Genomic DNA, 13,544 nt, shown 5'->3' with positions numbered 1-13,544 from the left:
TGATCACAATCAGACACAAAAATGTAAAAATGTTCTAAAAATGCAAACATTTCCTCAGAGATGACCTCATGGTTACTTTAAATGGAAACAGTTTTTGTGAATGTGTGAGAATCTGCAGGTGGGAGACAAGTTAAAGGAAAAACCTTGAATTAAAGCAACACAGTGGATTCCTGAATTCGCTTCGGCAGCAACTGTGTTGAATCAACACAATATCTGATTAGATTCACTGAATTGAACCTTTTCCTCCAAAACAGTTTGACAACTTCACTGCTGAATATTCACGTCAGTTACTGTTTTTATTATAACATAAATATAGAGTTTTGATAAATAAATAAATAACAAATAACAAATAACAAATAAATCACAATTAAAACTTCCTCAGTCAGGTCATTTTTCATAACTTCTTGTAGATGGAATAGAATTGAATTGAATAGAATAGAATTGAATAGAATAGAACTTTATTGATCCCTTTGGTGGAAACTTCAGGGAAATTGCTGATTATATATGGTAATAATAAAACTTTTCTTGATGTTGCATCCATCCTGCAGCCACTTTAGATAATGCCTCATAAGTATCAACATGTAGAACGTCTCCTGGATGAACCTGCCTCTTAAAACACTTATTTTTCCGCCTTCAGTCGAGGAAACGACTGTTTGATGTGTTTGCAGTGATGATGGACCGTTAATGTGCAGAGAAATGCCTCATTTTAAACACGTAGCCTCATCATACATAGACATAAAGCAGAACTCAGTTGTCCTCCTGTTACCTTTTTCCTTCTTGTCCGTTGCTGCTCTTTCCTCTCTTTTCTGTTTGTATAGAGACTCTACAGTTCACATGCACCTGAACAATAAATGCAACTTTATCTCGCAGCATAAACCCGCGGAGCGTCTCGGTGAGGCGTCGGGCCAGAAAAGCTGCTCGGCATCGATTCTATTGATTCTCTGCTTCTCCGCTGGAGGGACGGAGCAACATTTTTCTACAAGACAGTCTCTCGTTTGGTGTTTTTGGCGACGAGGGTCCAAAATGTCCCTCAGATGAGATCCCTCGCTGGGAAAATTGCACATTACAGCAGCCAAATAGCAAATGAAGCACAGCTAGCTCACATGCTGCCTTCAAGAAAGACCAGAAGTCTGTTAGACCCCATTTTTTAGTTGGAAGCCCAAGTACAAGCCGGAGAAATCTTCAGTTCTCAGATGTAGAATTAGTTTTAGGTCACAGGTAAAGTTTTGCAGCGCTGGACTCAGAGGGATGGAGAACAATCTCATGTCCAGCTGAACTGCGTGTTTTCGGTTCAGCTGGACATGGTTCCAGATATCTTCTTGGGCTGGGCCTGCCCCGGACATACATAAGATTTGTACGCTCCTGAGTTTAATTGGCCAGTTACCAATGGCGTGGACAGGCATACCTCTTCTGCACTCTGTCCACGTCCTTGACATTTGGTAAGCAACATGTGTGGATGTTGTTGGTACGGCGTGTAGCTAAAGTAACAATCGTATTTAGCAGAAAAGAGGAGTTTCTGCTGTCTCCAAGGGTGCAAACCGGTTCTCACCGACCACATTGTCTTCAAGGACATAAGCTCAGTGCAAAATACAAACTAGGAATACATAGTAACTTGAAACTTAATTATAAGAACCATAGGCTTCATGGAAAAACACAGACTCAGGATAGATAATAGCTTGAAACATACTTAATTATAACAAGTCTGTGTGCAAAAGAAGCTGTCCTGCAAATCATAAAAAGAAATGTGCACAATAAAGGTGCCAAATTGTTGCTATGTACGATATAAAAGAGTGTTTAAGAGTAGGACTACAGCAGGATTATTGGTTTGATTGCAGCAGGAAAGTAAAACAAAAGTAGAACAAGATGAAGTCGTTCATTAGAGACCGTGTGCAACTTTAATAATAGAATTGTATTTAAAGTTCTAAAGATCAACAGCTGGGTTCAGATCTGGTGGCTGTGACGAACATATCATAAGCTTCACATCGTTTAGGGCTCAAGGGTTCAGCTTTTTTGTCCCCCGTCTGTTTGCTGACGGAGTTCCATCTACGACACAATGTTTAAATTTCAGCTTTTAGATCCTGGAGCTCTAAAAAAAGACGTCATTTATGGAACACAAACAAAGACTCTCCGACTGTCTCTGAGGCAGCAGGTGGACTTCTGTCTCGGTTAATGATCACTTCTTTAGAGTTGTGCTGCTCTGACTACACTTGAGTCACACAGAAGCGACACTCTCAGTGATTAATAAGTGAACAAAGTCCTGCAGCTGTTTGACGACGTCGTGGTGATTCATCAGAGGAACCTCAAACAAACACACTGTTCTGAAACTTCAACACTCTCATGTTCCGACATATTAGACGTTCCTCATATCATGAAGTGTCCAGTGTAGTTGATGGGAGCTTTTTACAGCAGATTGCATGTTTTTTTCTTGGAGATTTTTCTTGTTCCACCTCCAATTTACCAAACCGCTGATATGTGATGTGGTTCTGCCAGTTCTGCTGCTCGCTGGCGAGCTTCATTCACAAAAACACGTCGCAGAGAAGCTTCCAAGTCCTGCTGTCAAAGAATTGGCAGATGAAAAGAAATTTGCTCTCAAATTTCTGTTTTTGTGCCCGAGAGAAATGGTTAAATTGGCTAAATTTGACTCTGTGTCCGTTCTGGAGTTGATTTAGAGATCTTACTGATGATTTAGAGATCTTACTGATGGCTTTTAGAGCTTGTCAGGGCCTGACCTCAACGTATTTAACAGAATCACTGAAGTATTTAATATAAGATGAGCCTGTTCACAGCTTTAGAGCCTGATTCTCATTGATTCTTCTCTTAAATCGCTTCTTCAAACCCGTTTTAGTCGTGCTTATGGGATGTCTATTTTTATTGTCTATTTTGAATTCTTCTTTAATTAATTTTTCTATTTAGGTATTAGTTTTTTACCCTTTATTTATTTACCTATTTTCTGTATTTATTTTATTTGTTTATTACTATTATTATTATTATTATTATTATTATTATTGTTTTTATTTTAATTTTTATTATTATTTTAATTATTATTACTATTACCTTCTTTTATTTTCTTTTATTCCACTTCGTCTCTGTCCTCACTCAGATGTGACGTTTTTGGTTCTTATATTATCTTATCTGGTCGTTGTTGTGTAGATTTATTTTGAAAATCTTTGACCATGGTTGGACTGAGCAGCCTTCTGTTCAACGTTCTTCCTGAGTTTCCATCGTCTCTTTTTTGCCCTGACTGTATAAATACAGTTATTATCAATATTAGAAATCTGTGAACACATCGTTTGCTGCAAGTTTTTCAATTAGTTCTCCTAAAATTCACTTTTTATTCCATCTCATGTCATCACGGACCTTCTGTTTGATTTGTTTGAAACTTTATAACAAACTGTTAAAACTTCAAATGGTTTCTGTGAAATTTTAGCTCAATATATCAAACATTTTTCAAGATTTTTTTATTTTGTTTAATTGCCTGTCGACCCACTTTTAGCACATTTTTTTTCTCTTATTGAAATCTGAGGCTGTTTGAAGCAGAATATCTCAGGAACTATTAAAGATAAAAACCTGAAATGTTCACTGATATTTCTCATCATGTCATTGATTCAGAATCTGTAATATTGGGCCAGTAGATCAAATAATATCCAATAATGGGTGAGTTGAAATGTGACCATAAAAAAGTAGCTGCTGTAAAAAGTCTCAACATATTAAAAAAACAACGTGACACTACAGAAGTGGACTAGTGATATTTTCTGAACCATCTGTAGCTGCAGGTCATAATAATACAAAACTAAACACACTGAATACTTTTTAATATAAAATACTTGATCATCATCAATACTTTTGTTACTGTGAGCTCAAAGATGGGAGCTTTCATGGTGAGTAAGATTTTTATTTTATTTTTTTTAAATATTTGAACTCACCAATAATTCCAGATTATTTGATCTATTTGTAGAATATTACAGAATCTAAATCAAAGACATGATGAGAAAGAAGGAGTTAAAATTTCAGGAGCCTAGCCTCAAATTTCAAAGTACAAAAATCAAGCTAAACGTGTTTTTTTGTATATATCAAGCTATAATTTCAGAAAAAAATATATCTTTATTAACATCCAGATTTTATTAAATTAAAAATTTTAGGCAAATCCGAGAAAATCGAGCAGAAATTGTTCTAAAAATGATCTGATTTGAGATTAAATGATTCAGAAAGCGTGTTTGAATGCAAGAAAAGCAGCAAATCAGAGACAAAACGTTAAACAAGAAACAGGAAGTAAAAGAATCTTCTCCAACAAGCCTTCATGTAACATGTAATGTACAGAAACGGTTAGAAAAAGCAGCGTTTTTTTGGCCTTTTTGCCTCTATTTGATAGAAAAGTCAAGATAGGGACAGGAAAGTGGGGAAGAAGAATGAGGGAAGGACTGCAGGACAGGGCCATGAGCGGGACTCGAACCCATGACCTCTGGATTTTAGCCCCTGAACATGGAACACCAGCTCAACCAGCTGTTGTGGCGCCCCCAGAAAAATCAGTTTTAAACGCTGTCTTTCTTTGTGTCTTCCTCAGAGGGGAGGTTCGGCTCATAACTGCGGCCAGCTGAAGGTGGGTCAGGTGATCCTGGAGGTGAACGGGGTTTCCCTGAGGGGCCGCGAGCACCGGGACGCCGCCCGCCTCATCGCCGAGGCCTTCAAGACCAAAGAGAGGGACCACGTGGACTTCCTGGTGACTGAGTTCAACGTGGCCCTATAGCTGAAGGTAGCACCGAGAGAAGAGGAAGAGGAGGAGGAGGAGGAGGAGGAGGGAGACATTCAAGCGTCTGTTGATTTTAAAATGGCACAAAAAAAAAAAAAGAACAAACCCACCACCTGATCTCTGAGCCCTCCTTCTCTCTCATAAACCCCCGAAACACAATTTACAAGGCATTACCGTCGCTGTGGATTCCCTCCAGGATTCTCCTCAACGTTGTTACCTCCCCACTGTGACACCTTAATGCACTGCAGTGGAAAATAGTGAAACCTTCTCTCTCTTGTTTCTTTTTTTTTTTTTCTTTCCCTTGTTCTCTCTCAGTGTTACAAGTCGTGGATTTGCAACTGTTTAAAAAAAAAAAAAAAAAAAACCCACAGGAACTTCCTCACAACACTCCCCAAACTCATTTTATTTGACTTACTTTTGCTTCTGTCTGAGAGAAACCTGCACATGTGAGACTGATTTGACGCTTGACTTTACAAGTTTGGATTTGTATATGTAAAAATGGACAAATGTAGATACAGATGCATATATATATATATATATATACTGTACACATAAAAAATACTCCTATATGAATTAAAAACCTGTAACCTCTGTTGCATCGTCAACATATAGTAATATATTTGAAAGATGATCATTCAGGCCGTCAGCGCGTTTCAGAATTCTTCAAAATTTTACAGCATATTACCACAGAGAGGAAGATTATTAGTAAAATACTGACATAAATACACATTTGTTTGACATTTTAAAAGAAAAAAAAACACAACTGCACACGTGAATGACGGGAAACAAATGCGCATTCTGTTCCTTTTGCACTTCTACACGTGTCTCTGTACCGTCACACGAAGCCAGCTCCATTTGAAAACGCTGTTTACGTGTGAGAACAATATGCATCCACAATAAAGTCTTTTTTCTATTTCCACAAGAAAACAACACTTTTTTTTCACAGAGAGGAGAAAACCTGATTATTCTTTGTTTTATTACACACAAACTCTTCATTTAGTCGCTCTCATAGATGTGTTTTTCTGCTTTCAGAGAGCAGAAGTTTAGAATAAAACAGTGACTTGAGTGCAGCTCGTTAATATTAAGACGTTGAAGTGTTTGCTGCTCAGGCGTCAAGAAAATCACCAGAAGCAGCTGTTGTGTCTGTTCACAGCGCAGCCAAACAATCGGTCGTTAATGTGACACGAGCACGATGCTAAACGCAGGTCAGGTAGTTTTTAGCACAACAGAAGTGAAAAAAGAGGCAGCTTTCCACTGCATGAACTTGAGGAAGGCGTAATGTGGCGCAAATATTTCCAGGATTTGCTCCGTAATTAACCATTTTAAGGTTTTTTTGATGTGCAACAGCTGATAGTTATAATAAAACAGGGGAGGTTTGTTAAGTTTTTATATTGTTGATGGCAGTGAGGATTTTAAAAGGGTAGAAAATTTGCTTTTTTTTTTTATCCCCTCCAGCATTTGTTTTCTCCAATCAGTAGTTTTTTTTCAGGGTCCCTCGGACGTACAAACCCTGGAGCAGGAACTTTATCTCCCAAAAACAGACCTGAAAGTTTCTACAGGAGCAGTTCTTGAGATAAGATAAAACTTTATTATTCCAGAAGGAAATTCTTGCACCAGATGTTGCTCAGAAAAAAACAAACGACATTAAAAAAATACAGCCCCTGAAAGTAAAAAAGCAATAAGATATAAGTACGATATATTAGTGAAATGACTCAATAAGGCTTGAATGGAACAGTTAAAAGTAATGCAGGAGGTAAGAAATAATATCGCACATGATATTATATTGCACCTGAAAAATGAAATAAAATGAGATTCTGCACATCAGCTGCATATCAAAGTAAAATGTGGCTCCTGTGGTCAAAAAGTTGTGAAATGATAATTAAATATTACACATGAAACGGAAATATTGCACATGATACCAAAACTGGCATCACACAAACTACTATATATAAACTACTACTATAAAAATACATATACAAAACTTTAAGAACACCCTTAAAGGTTCAGGCTTCCTTAAAGCGGCCCGTTGGTTCCTGCAGTGGAAGCAGCTTGATGCTCACAGATCTCCATCAAGCTGCAGCTGCTGCTTCGTTCTTCATCACTTCCAACATTTAAATCTGCTCCTCTGTCAATGAAAAGCCAAAACTGACTCTTTTCTTCTTCTTTTCTTTTAGTTTAGACTAACCACTGTGATGCTTACGCTGCTTTTCTTTCACAATAAAAGCCACCCCATGTTTTGCCTTTTGAATGCTTTTAATTTGAAGTAGCTGCAGGAGAAACAGTTTGCATCAGCAGCACTTTACAATAAAAGTTGAGTGCTGCTGCATCATTTATTAATAATTTCATGAGCATATTGTGGACTGTGAGACTCCAAACTACCAAAACTATTCTTTTCTAGTTGATAAATATACAAAATTTGAATAATAGCATTAAAAATCGAGTTCCACTTTATAAAAAATGCAATTATTACCATATTCAGTTTAGTTTTATGTCCAGAACTATCTGTTTTTCAGATTTGGCAGCTCAGTGTGGAGGTACTCTCTCCCCCATGACCGCTCAGCTGAATAACAATTGATGATTTTACTTCATAATTTCATAGTTTTAATTATATTCACCCTGAGGGGGGCGGCCGGAGCCGCTCGGTGCAGCAATTACACCCGAGAAAGGGAGTAATGAGACATTTAGAGGACGACACTGGCAAAGATTTTTTTGAAACGCTCCTTCACACGTAGAAAATGTGATGTGCGTGCACGCTCATATTTTATCCATTTATAGAAAAGCAATTAGGAGATAAGCAACGAGGTAGAGAGACAGAGAGCTGCCAAGAGAGAGAGAGAGAATGACAATGAGGGAGCGGTTACAGCAGCAAATGAGATGTTGTTGTGGAGATGCTTTGCTTCCTCTGAGGAATAAGTGCACGCGTGGGGAGGATGTACGGCAAACATCCTGCGAGCGTCACTCCGGAGACTGGGCTGCAGGTAGCAACATGGAGTAATTAGAGTAATTAATCCGAGTGTGTCCGTCTGCGGCTAATGGATGAAGAAAATATGCTCGAAAACAAGGAGACAGCAAATAAAGACGAATGTAAATGTCATCAGGGGAGCCGACACAAACAAGGAAGCAGTGGTCTGGTAGTCGGGGCCGTTTGAAGAATGCCGGCGGTGCAGCTCTGTGAGGAATCGCCATCAAAGACTCCTGAATCATCGCGCTGACAGCAGAGAGGAGAGCAGCGCATTCAGGCTTTGTTTTTTTACGACGTTTCCCCGCCGCCTGTCTGTTGCCAAAATGTCAGCCTTTAATGAAGAAAAAACAAATGTTGGCGACGCGGCGATAGGAGTCTGTCTTTAAAGGTCAAACCCGCATCCAGCCTGTTTGTACATCTAATGTCCAATTATGAGGCCCAGATATGTATTTTTGAAAGAATCTACCAGTTTTCTTTAAAAGAACAAAACCCAAATAAACTTTTCAGTGTCATCTGTTAGAACATAACTTTTTATTTTACTCTGATTTGATTTTAACAAGTAGAATTGCTCTACAGGAAGCCAACACTGTCTGATTCAATCTTAGTGATGCTCTAGCTCTTGTTTGGTCTTTGCCAGCTCTGTATTTATCTGTATCTGCCTCTGAGAGCATGAGGAAGGAGATTCAACACTGAGTCACCTTATAACATTCCTGCAGTAAAGGCATGGCGGTGGCAGCATCATGTATGCAGGTGCTCTTCAGCTGGTCAGAACCATAGACTGTATAAAAGATGGACGTAGCAACCAGCCCTGAAAAATGAAGCCAACCCGGAAGTGTCAAAAACCTGCAATATCACTACGTCCGCTAGCTGCTGGCTCCAAAAAGCTCTGGCTCCCATAGACTTGAATTGGAAGAGAAGTGATCACAGATCACGAAATACTGCATTCCTACAGCTCAGGATGTTTTTCTTATTAGTTTTCATGGTCAAATCCAGAGATCAGGTGGCCAATCTGAAAATAAATCAATACTGAATTTTTAAAAAATCATCAACATTTTGCGGGGCAAGGGGCGTGGCTGGCTTGATTGACAGTCGGCAGCGACGATGCAGACGAAGCGAGCAGAAGGCGGTAAATGTGGGCGGGCAGAGAGGGCCCGCCTCTCAATCGGTCTGACCAATCGCTGCTCCTATGGCTCCGCCCCCCTCCGACGATTTTTGCGTCACTGGCTCCAAAAATCCAAGATGTCAACCAGGAAGTAGTAAAACCCTGGCTTCATTTTCTCAGTGCAGAAACCAACGGGTGACGTCACGGCAGCTACGTCCATCTTTTATACAGTCTATGGTCACAACTGGTGGGAAGAATCAATGCAGCGAAATACAAAGAGGTCCAAAGTTGCTCTACAAGAAGCCAACGTGGACACTGTCTGATTCCGTCTGAGTGATCTTTTAGGTCTCGTTTGGTTTTAACCAGCTTTATATTTATCTGTATCTGGCTGCATAGAAGCTTTATTTTCCATTTTTTTGTGACCAGCCAGTTGGTCACTTTGTGTCGCTGTTCTTTGGTGCAGCAGAAACTGGCTTCATCGGGCAGCTTTAATGGAAAACAGCTGCTGGAAATGGTGTTGATGAGAGTCCTCGCTGCCAGAGTGACAATAATTATTGTATTTGTGTGATAATTGAGCTCTTTGTTGGATCGCTAATTCTAAAATCCCCCTAAGATGTATGGCACATTTTGAGGATAGTTTAGCGTTTTTTCTTCCATAGAACGTGAAACAATGTGGAGCTGATTTGGATTCAGTCGTATTCTAACATGTCAGTCAGGTGTTATGTAAAACCGACTCCAGGTGGTTCACAAAGATGCAACGACAAGATGAAACAGGAGACTGAAGGGAAATAACTGGAGTTTCTGGTTGAGTTTTGAGGTTGGACTGAACACAAACATGTATGGAGATGGTGCTGTTGTCGGCTTGCTTACAGCTAACGCACATCTGGAACCCTGGTTTTTTTGCGTCAATGATCCAACAGAAAATTGCAAAAACTCTAAAACTGTGCTTTCTTGTGCCAGTTGTGTCTTCAAGAAATTACACTTATATTTAACCAAATGAATAGTTTTCCCTGTTTACATGCAACATAGTGACTTCACAGGTTGCATTCACAGGCAGCGTTCTTTTTATTGTTTCAGTTTTCTTAATGAATCAAACCAAACATTGTAAACTGCAGAGAAGGTGGTTTGAAGGATTCAGGGAGTTACAAGTGCTGGACTCAAATCCAGGCCCTCGACAGGTTTAAATTTAGAGAAATATTCTTGTTTTGGGGGTTATTTAGGATATTATTATCCAATATTTAGGCGAGAAGGTCAATGATTATCTACCTAATCCACCTAGTTCACCAAATATATTGATATAGATTTGATGTAAAACTTAATCCAGTTGCAATTTCCTTCTAAAAAGTTTGCTGTGATAATTAAGTTGTAAAGAAGTGTAGTTTAAAGCTGACCTTGGTCTGCCAACGTACAGCTGAAGTGTATCTCTGACTAATACAGAGGGTTTTGTTACTAGTCCTCTGTTTATGTCAAAATATGTAAAATCATTCACATTGGAGTCTTTAGATTTTGCATAACTAAGCACTGATTTTTCAGATTTAACATTCAGACTTTTGTTGTATATCAGGTTATGACTCACGGTTAAATATAACAATCATCCAGTTGAAGGATTTTTATGTTTTTGTCGGAGGTGTTTGGCAGAAACACTTCTTTTTTTTTTGGCACATTTCCAGCATTTATTGTCTTGGTTGAGCTCATATGAATCCGTAGCGTAAAATAGAAATTATTCCGACCGCTTCGCTTTTTGCACACTTCATTGTTTTGTAGCTTTAATTTTACTTGGATACAGTTTGCATTTAACTCCCATTGATCTTCTGTCAGTAACCTGCGCTGACAGAGTAAAAAGATGCTTTGAGATTTATGTATTTATTTTTGCACAAAACAAAAACTATTTTCTCATGCACAAAGCTTCTCAGACCATTCGCTGTGACAAATTGCAGTCGTTTCTTTAATTGCCCTTGAGACGCCTCTAGAACTTGACGAGACCACCTGCAGAAAATTTAATGGACTTTGCTGTAGTTTAGACTTTGATGATGAAGTTGTGGTGAGGCACAGACGAGGACATTAAAAAAGGAAATAAAGTCATTTAAAGTTTTGAGCGTTCCCAGCAGCACAATGACCTCAATTATTGTGAAGTGGAAAACCAGCGGGACAGTTCCTAGACTTGAAGAACCTTCTTAAAGAATGGCCACCTGAGCAGCTCGTTATTAGGTTGGGCCTTTGTGGAGCTAGACAGAAGACGAAGACTCTTGAGTATTGTCAGACATCATTTAAAGGATTCTGAGAGCACGAGGAAGAAGATTCTCTAAACTGAGTCAGTTCATAACATCAGTAAAGCACGGCGGTGGCAGCATCATGCTTGCTGTAGCTTTTCGGTGGCAGGGAGAACTGGTCAGAACTGGTGGGAAGAATCAATTCAGCTAAATACAAAGAGGTCCACAGTGCAGAGAACTGAGACGATGATTCACCTTTTAGAACAACAGGGAATCCAACCAAACAGCCAAGATCGCATTTTAACCACATCTATTTGAACATAAAACTGTCAGAAACTGTAAACTAGACAATCAAAATAAAATGCACTAAATAAGTCTCTACTCAAACTGGATTAAAAGCCAAGTCAGTGTAGTAAGAAATAAAATATTCCTCTTCGTTTTTAACGTGGATTTGGAACCACCAGAAGCATCGGATGAGCTAACCTCAGTGATCTAACTGGGACAAAGAAACCCAAAGCTGCTCTGAGTAGATCCAACCAAATCCAGGACTTAAACCCCATAAAACATCTTCTAGAGGTCTGAAAATGACAGTTAGCATCCAACCTGACAGATAAACTGCCCAAATCCAGGTGCACAAAGCTTGTAGGGACGAACCCAAGAAGACTGAAGCTAAAACTAAACTAAACCCCATTCTATGTTTGGGTCTATACACGTCAATAAACGACAGATGTCAGCTTTGGGAAATGTCTAAACGCATGCTTTTGCTTTGCCATTATGAGTTGTGGAGTAAAGATTAATTGGCAAGATTGGCAAGTTTATGCATTTGAAATGAAATCTACAACACAATTAAACGTACACAAAGTGTTATAAAGGCCCTTCCCATATTTTCAATCACATCCTCACACAAAGCTCCACTACCAAGTTCCCTTTGCAATATTCAGCTCAGGCGTTTGCATATTCTAATTTGAGCACTTGATATTTTTATATATTAGGCTGGCAGAGTTTATTCTCTTCTTTCTCTTCCGTCTTTAGCCCGAAGACAGACCTCGCGCTGCTCCTCGGCTCTAAAAACTTCCTCTTTATTGCCTTTATTAGCCTAAATTGTTCTTTCACTTCCTCAAATGGCATAAATACATTATCTCCGCAGAGGTCAAAGTGATCTTTTCCCTCGAGGATTGTGGAGGACTGACTCGATCTGTGTTGAGATTTTCCCAAAAATGGTGAATGCCCCTGCCAGAGCCCAGTGGGAGTGTTGTAGGACGTTCGTTTTTCTTCTGTCTGATTTGATGTGCGCTTCGGTTTTATACCGATTCGTGAAGCTACACGTGTGTTTGTCCACCTTTAGTCCTCCTCTGTTGAAACACTTCAATCATAATCTGTAAACATTCCCTTGAAAAATGGTTCTGAATTTCCATTTATCCAGATTTGCTTTTATATTTTTTGAATCAGCGGAACCACGTTGGTGTTTTTTAGATTTGAACACGACCTAAATATCTCATTCCAGCTGGAATCCGCTCAAATGACTGAAAGCATCGTCTTCATAATGGATTTTTTTTTGCTAATATATGTTGTTTCCTGGTAGTTATTGGAAAGATTCAGCTGTGAATAAAACATTAAGGGTTCGGGAAACGTAGCGTACAGACAAAAACATCCTCGTGAGACTCCAGTTTCCAGCACTAAATGCTCCGAGAGTTGATCCAGACGAGTGTACAGTCACCAATCAGACGTATTCTGGGCATCCAGGGAGAAGGCAGCGATCGGGATGCTTTTATTGTGATTAAGCCGCATAAGTTTTAAAAGACAATCTGTTATGAGCTTAAAGTTCCGGCTGCGTCAGCGTGTTTGTACATGACTGTGAGCGAGATGGTGAAGCAGATTATAGCTGCAGTTTGTTCTCTCAGTGGAATTAAATTGTGTTAAATAATCTAATGTGGAAGCGTAAATGACAGAAACACAAGAAGAAGAGAAAAAGAAAAATAGTTGTGCAGTGTCCAACGTTTTCATGGCCAATAATAAAAAATTAAAAACAAAACCAGTAAATCTGTCCAGTAAAAAGCCAAACACTGCAAATGATTCAATTTAAATTTGCTGTGTAAGCTTTTCAAAATAAGAATAAATCGTTCCTCTTTGGGTTTTTTCTGCTCCCTCTGAGGCTAATTAGAATCTTTCGAAACTGGTCACGGCAAGAAAACACCGACTAATAGTTTCTGTACCAACAACAGAGGAACACTGAGCACCCAACTTTAAATAAACATGTTTTTGTACAAAAGCTCCCATTTAAAAGTTACTGCTGATATTTTTTAATGTCCTTTTTTTTTGCTGACAAATAACAAAACAAACGGCTAATTTTGTTCGTTCATTTCACAGTTGTCCTAACACTTGGCCTCCAGCCTTTTGGTTCCTAATGAAGACATAAACTAGTAAAAACTGGCTTTTTTCAGCTTAATAAACTCCAAAAAACTGTTGTGAACTAAAGTTTGTGGCTCAAACAGGAATAAAAAAGAGCATTTATTTATTTATTTT

At 38.9% G+C, this 13,544-nt stretch overlaps 1 protein-coding gene across 1 annotated transcript in view; it reads left to right on the top strand.

Annotated features, from left to right (window-relative positions):
* The window catches only part of LOC103372804 (whirlin-like), a 65,388-nt gene extending 60,644 nt beyond the window's left edge, over positions 1-4,744 (top strand). Inside the window, exon 8 of the mRNA XM_008302538.1 lies at positions 4,562-4,744. Within this exon, the coding sequence (XP_008300760.1) occupies positions 4,562-4,744 (183 nt within the window). The remainder of the gene's footprint in view (positions 1-4,561) is intronic.
* Positions 4,745-13,544: the final 8,800 nt, after the last annotated feature.

This window comes from Stegastes partitus, unplaced genomic scaffold (assembly GCF_000690725.1).
Source record: "Stegastes partitus isolate 25-593 unplaced genomic scaffold, Stegastes_partitus-1.0.2 Scaffold1830, whole genome shotgun sequence".
Lineage (NCBI taxonomy): Eukaryota > Metazoa > Chordata > Actinopteri > Pomacentridae > Stegastes > Stegastes partitus.
This window is presented reverse-complemented; position numbering and strand designations above follow the sequence as displayed.